The 6884-nt window shown below is 42.2% G+C and overlaps 2 protein-coding genes across 2 annotated transcripts in view; both read left to right on the forward strand.

The window, feature by feature from the left end:
- LOC101858815 (collagen alpha-2(VI) chain-like) overlaps positions 1-2647 on the forward strand; it is a gene marked incomplete in the record, with an annotated part of 25280 nt that extends 22633 nt beyond the window's left edge. Inside the window, 3 exon segments of the mRNA XM_035973130.1 lie at positions 706-837; positions 1368-1499; positions 2475-2647. Coding sequence (XP_035829023.1) covers positions 706-837; positions 1368-1499; positions 2475-2647 — 437 coding nt within the window.
- Positions 2648-3515: 868 nt separating this feature from the next.
- The window catches only part of LOC101859054 (collagen alpha-1(XII) chain), a gene marked incomplete at its 3' end in the record, with an annotated part of 19631 nt that continues 16262 nt past the window's right edge, over positions 3516-6884 (forward strand). Inside the window, 4 exon segments of the mRNA XM_035973131.1 lie at positions 3516-3618; positions 4025-4137; positions 5213-5363; positions 6627-6724. Coding sequence (XP_035829024.1) covers positions 3516-3618; positions 4025-4137; positions 5213-5363; positions 6627-6724 — 465 coding nt within the window.

Raw genomic sequence — 6884 nt, forward strand, 5'->3', positions numbered from 1 at the left:
TAAATATTAATAATAATAATAAGCAGTCTTCATAAAGCTCTCATTGTCCTTATAACGGCCTTCTGTGCCTTAGCCCTTCCCTGTTCCGTCATCACAGCGCCATAAACATATGCCTGCTTGTCGGCCTTGTACAAGTCTTACCATCCCTACACCCCCTCCCCTTTTTCATCATTATACCGTCACTCTATGTCCGTGTGGCCGCCCTCTGTGACTTACCCCATCCCCCTTCCGTCACCATACCACCCTCATGTCGATAGACCCTCCCCCCCCCCTTTTTCAAATGTGTAGTCTCATGACAAAAAACGTGTATGTCTAATTAGGTCTAGAAACGTTTTTATACAATGGAGAACCCCTTCTCTTGTCGCGTCTTTGTATCTTGCTTTTATGGCTGTACAAATAAAATCAAGGTTTTGGGCTTTTGAAAACAGTGCTTTGTGACTTAATTAGATATTGATATTGTTATGACAAAAGCAATTTTAATCAATTGCTCCATACCCATTTATTGTATACCGCGGCAAATCAGACAAAAGTTACACTGGCAATTGACATAGAATCAGATCGACCAAATTTTTGTTAAGTTGAAACACACAAAAAAGTTAGATTTGTTTCCCTCTACTGTAAAATTCCTTTTTTGTCATAATATGTGTTTCCCTTTCACAAGACGGCAGAAATGTGCTCATTCCCCCCACCCTACTGTTCCCCCAGTCCCGGCGTACAACCAGCTGTGTGCTGACCACTGTGCCTCCAACTACCAATGTCTGGAATCCGCGGGCGAGTTCCGCTGTATTTGTAAGAAGGGAAACGTTTACGACACGAACAAATACGCCTGTGTACCACGTGAGTATCTTGACCTTTGTCCTTTACACCCTGACCCTTCATCATCTGCTTCTTAGTTGTGTGTTGTCATCTCTAGTTTGATTTTGCAAGTGCCGATGAATTCTGATTTACCTTCTGAGACAAACTAGACGGATTCTACAGTTTTATTGTAGAAATTCAAATTCTAAATATCGAAAAAAAAGATACACAATGTAATTTCTGTTGTCATAGAAACGGAACATTTTTTTTGTCTCTCCAGAAAAGTTTGCTTTCTGGGCTAGATCTAGTACATTTGAACGTTTTGCCAATGTTATACAAGACATTATCCCCTGACATCTTCCCCTGATATCTTCACATGACATCTTCCTCTGACTTCAACTGCTTGACATCTTCCCCTCATGTCTTCTACTGGACATCTTCCCCTGACATCTTCCCCTGACATCTTCCCCTGACATCTTCCCCTGACATCTTCCCCTGACATCTTCCCCTGACTTCTTCTACTAGACATCTTCCCCTGACTTCTTCTACTAGACATCTTCCCCTGTCCCCAGTGCCTGGGTTCCGTGAGAAATGCACCGCTGTGTGTAGCGCCAACCTCCAGTGTGTGAAAGCCCAAGGAGGCAAAAAGTGCCTCTGTCCACTCGGATTTGTCTACAACAAAAAGACCAAGCACTGTACTCTAGGTGAGATTCTCGCTCTACGTCAGCTACCCACAAGGCAAGGGGAAATAGTAAGGTTAAAAATGTTCTTTTCGCTGTCTCAAAAAGGTTTTGCAAAAGCTTGTGCACTCTTCTTCTTGATGCCAAATACCAGTAGCACCTCCGAATATATAGACATATGACGTAACGTCAAACATAACGACCCTCCTGGAGGTATGGCAAAAAGCAGAAGTGCGTGGAAACATCTGATTTTCATATCAAAATTTTTTTAATGCCATGGAAATGTTCGTGAAAATGTCCCCTAAATAACTATTCTTTAGGTAAATGTTGGTGGGGCACCTAGAAATCTTGTTTTGGGGCCAAATTATGCAAATTGGGGTTATTGCATATTGTAGTACCTGGACATTTCCTGAACAATATCTAGAAACGTATGTAAGCCTTGCTACTCCCTGAAGCTGTCTTTTTTGTCCCAGTGTTTCCGCGAAAGCACGTCATGTTTTCCAGTCGGTTCTTACCTGTATCGGCTGTTTTCTCATAATTCAATTTTTTCGCACATTATCCCATTTTTCTGCCGTGTTTCTTGTTCAATTTCAATGTAACTTTCACAGGATGCCAACAACACCTAGTTCCAAATGTCGTCTTCTTGAATTTGTGATTATAGGAGTAGCTTTTGATTTATGGGCTTAGAAAGCATGGCAACAATCCAATTGTAAGTGTCATAAAATAAAAACCAAAGCATATATAAAAAAAACCAACTATCCAAATTTAAGAGCTATATATTTACTGTTGGCATGCCTATTTAGAAGTGAATCATTTAATAAATAAGGGAATAAAATGGGATTGAAAAAGGTATACAAAATCCAATATGGCCGCCGTTTCCATAGCAACCGATTCAAAATATACTATTTGAACTACAGATTTCAAATCCCCAAATAGCACACAATGTCCCACAGGAAATATGGGCACTCTTGGCCTTGTAATAGCCAAAACTGACCACAGGTGCCCCACCAGCCTTTAAAAATTCTTCCAAAACTGATGACGGCAAAGATATTCAGAAAGATTTTGGAACAACATCGATAGTCTGGTGGTTAGACTACCGGACCCGTTATCGTGAGACTGAAGTTCGGGAGTTCAAGCCTCATTTCAGCCCGAGGCTGTGTCCACAGGAATAGCACTTTACACAAATTTTCTATTTGGCTCTGTCCTTTCGGAGACGGACGTTAAACTCGGAGGTCCCGCTGCTTGAATAACCTGTTTGTGTTGATAGAGGCGTTAAACATATACCATTTCATTGTTTTCACAAAGATGTTGGGTGTAAAGAATCGAAACCGTTTCTAGGTTTACTGCTAAACCTTGTCGTGTCTTGTAATAGTTATTATAGATATTTTCTCAATTCCAAGGGCAGCATATTTACCCACGTGTCTCAAAGTTGCATTAGCCCCACCACCCCCACCCCGCCCCTGGTGTATACTCAACACACTAACTGTCAACATACCCTTAACGTTCAACACACTAACGGTCAACACACGAGTGAGGGTGCCTCATGCCTGGTGAATGAATAGTAATAATAATGATAATTATAATAATAAAAATAAAAATAATAATAAGTTAAAAAAAATTTTAAAAAGTATATAGCATTTGTATAGCGCTTAACCCCGCTCTACAGCGACTCTATCCCCTAACACTCTAGTATTACCCCAGTAGACCACAGAATACTCAGAAACGTTCTCAGCTTCCAGGCAAGCATACAGTGCAAGCAGCTGATTAAGCGCTCAAATAAACACATTGACAAGAAGACGAGGGCGTCACCGAGCATGATCCCCCTCCGCTTCCATCCACAGACAAGGGTAGTTGGCGGGTGCTCTGGGGGGGGGGGGGTTTGCTTCTTCTTTCCTATCAAATATCTATCGTCCTTATCTCTCCTCTTCCGTTTTTGTGTATGCTACTCTCTTGAAACACAGTTATCTTTCGGCACTTATATGACCTTAGTGTGTTGCAAGTGCCGTAAAATTCTTACTAAAACTAAAATCCACAGACAAAATGTGTGGCAAGCCTGTGGACCTCTTCTTCCTCATCGACGCCTCCGACCATGTGGGCGACGCGAACTTTGCCAAGGAGTTGGACTTCGTTACCTCTGTAGCACGTAAGAAGAATGAGTGCAAAGACAGACAAACAGACTGACGGACAGACTAACAGACCGACAGACAGACAGACTGACAGATAGACTGACAGACAGACTGACTGACAGACAGACAGACTGACAGATAGACTGACAGACAGACTGACTGACAGACAGACTGACTGACTGACAGACAGGCAGGCAGGCATACAGATAGATAGAATAAAGATAGGTAGACAAGTGGATAGATAGATAGAGAGAGAGAGAGAGAGATAGATAAAAAGATAGATAGATAGATGGATAGACGAGAGAGAGATAGATAGATAGATAGATAGATAGATAGATAGATAGATAGATAGATAGATAGATAGATAGATAGATAGATAGATAGATAGCCACTGACCCCAAACACCCAACGTTCGTTCTCCAGAGGGTTTTGATGTGGACAAGGGTACTGCCAAGATTGCCGCCATGACTTACGGCTCTCAAGACAAGAAATTGTTCTGCTTCAACACTCACTCGACCAAGGGAAAAGTCATCAATGTATGTATCGTGACGACATCACAGTTTATTGTGACGTCATCAATGTTTGGATCAGGCGTTGCCACGTCATAACCGCATGTTGTTACGTAACCAGAATACGTGTTTTAGTGTCATTGTGCGTTTTGATATGCTCCGTTTACGTTTACTGTGTCGTCCTTAGTGTGTGTGTGTTGTGATGTTAATAATAATAATAATAATAATAATAATAATAATAGATAGTATTTGTATAGCGCAAATCCCCGCTCAACAGCAGGCTCTATGCACTTTACACTATATTATTACCCCAGCAGACCATAGAACACTCCGAAACATTCTCAGCTTCCCGGGAAGCATACAGTGCAAGCAGCTGATTAAGCGCTTAAACACTAACATACTGACAAGATCTTTCGCTGTATATAGCCGGGTACCCATTCCCACCTGGGTGAAGTGAGGAAAATTCGTGTAAAGTGCCTTTCCCAAGGACACAACGTCGGGTCCCTGACGGGATTCGAACCCACGACCTTACGGTTGCGAGTCCGAGAGCCTAACCACTAGGCCACTGACGCCACAAATGTTCACCATGTGTGTCGTCTACTGTCCTCCTTCCTTGTGTGTAATGTGACGTATGTTTGCACACAACTACACGTGACATTAACAACATAATACTCATTATGTATCGGTGATAGTGCTTTAATGTTTAAGTGGGAAGTTTGATGATGATGATTTTGAAACCTTAGAGTTAAAAAGTTGGGTCGTGTTTGTATCTTCTTTTAAAATTTTCATTGATTAACTTATTAACTGAAAGAGAATTCTTCAGTACTTTTATTTCTCACTCTTTATTGTCAACAATGATGATGATGATGATGATGATGATGATGATGATGATAATGATGATGATGATGATGATGATGGATATTGTAGAGGAATCAGGCTTCTGGGTTTTCAAAAAAATATATAATATGAGTTTTCCTTTTCAGGACACAACTGGGCCATCTACTTGCTTTTTTTTTAAAATGATGATGATGGTGATGATGATGATGATGATGATGATGAGGACGACTAATATAATGCTTCCTCCCTCCCCCTCCTATTGCAGGCTTTGAAAGGTGCCACGTACACCAAAGGAGCCGCTACGTTGGACTACGGACTCCACTACGCCCGCACCAACATCTTCACCACCGAGTGCGGCGTGCGGCCAGATGCGGGCAAAGTGGCGGTGGTCTTCAGCGCCGGCACCTCTAGTGAACGTGAGTGGATGTATGTGTGTGGGGGGGGGGGGGGCAAGCTAATTTGTCTTATACACCAGTTGGTTGTTTATCGTGTGTTTGTTCGTAGCCTATACCGTGGTGCAGGGTGAGCAAAGCAATGATGATGATGATGATGATGATGATGATGATGATGATGATGATGCTGTAGGGGTAAAGGGGGAGGGGGCAACCTAGTTTGTTCTATACATCAGCTGGTTGTATATCGTGTATGAATGTAGGGGGGATGACTTAGTTTGTTCTACACACCACGTTGCCTCTGAATTATAAAGTTCTATCTGACTCTTTTGGCTGTTTTGAGTTACTAAGACCATGACGTCAGAAATCAAATGTTCTATCTGCTTTATCTCAATCGTAAGATATAATCGGGATAGTTATCAAAATATTCAAAGATTTGTATTCAGAAAAGCTTGACAAGATGTTAAACTCAAAATCTTTGACGTCAAATTTTTCAAATCTAGGTAAGGAGCAGATAGAACTTTGTAATTCTTAGGTAGCGACCAGTTGTTTGTTTGTCGTGAATGGCTGTAAGGAGGGAGGGGGGGGGCAACCTAGTTTGCAGTTTAGTACAAGAGTTCGTGACAGTGATGTCCCCCAGGTAAGCAAACGGGGACTGCCTGTGCCCACTCTTGGACGCTTAACCTCAAGTGCAAGACATGCACAGTTCAACAGACGGGTGAGTACTTTTTGAGACTCACGTAGACGTGTCTCTGCGGTCAAAGGAGGAAATCCACAAGCTTGCACAGAAATATGGGGGCAGGGTGAGAGCTCAGATTGCTCATGTGAATAGGGGCACACTGGCCATGCAAATGGTTATTTATCATGTTTTGCTGTAAAGGGGGAGGGGGTGGCTGTTTGTTCTATTCAGCGGTTGGTTGTTTATTGTGTGTTAGTTACCGAGTGTCTATAAAAAGAGGATCTGTGTAAAGGGCAATAACTTGGTCATTTTGGGACTAATTTCAACAAAACTTGGAGGAAAACAATCCAAGGTGACGTTACTTTTGCTAATATAAAGAGCATCTAACAATTACTGTTCTCGATTTTTCAAAATTTAAAGACCTCTATCGATCTATTCTCTTTTTCCATCTGCTGACCCCTATGTTCATATATATATAATGTGTGTATGTATGTGTGTGTGTGTCTTAGTCTGTCTGTCTGTCTATATATTCGGTCTGTATGTCTGCCAGTATATTCTGTCTGTGTACCTCCAACTAATAATTCCTTCACCCCCACCCCCTCCAAAAGCGGAGCTGACGTCGGAAGAGGCGAAAAGGTTGCAGAAAACTGGCGTGCAGGTGATCGCTGTGGGTCTTGGAAACAAACTGGACAGAAATGAGCTGTGGGTGAGTATAGCAGATACAGACAGACACGCATACACACAGAAACACGTGCTCACGCACACCAACACGCACGTTTGCATAGATCTACACGAGTACAATCCCACGCTGACGCATTCACACGCTCACGCATACATGCATACCAAAACACGCGCACACACACACA

Source organism: Aplysia californica, unplaced genomic scaffold (genome assembly GCF_000002075.1).
Source record: "Aplysia californica isolate F4 #8 unplaced genomic scaffold, AplCal3.0 scaffold01023, whole genome shotgun sequence".
NCBI classification, from domain to species: domain Eukaryota; kingdom Metazoa; phylum Mollusca; class Gastropoda; order Aplysiida; family Aplysiidae; genus Aplysia; species Aplysia californica.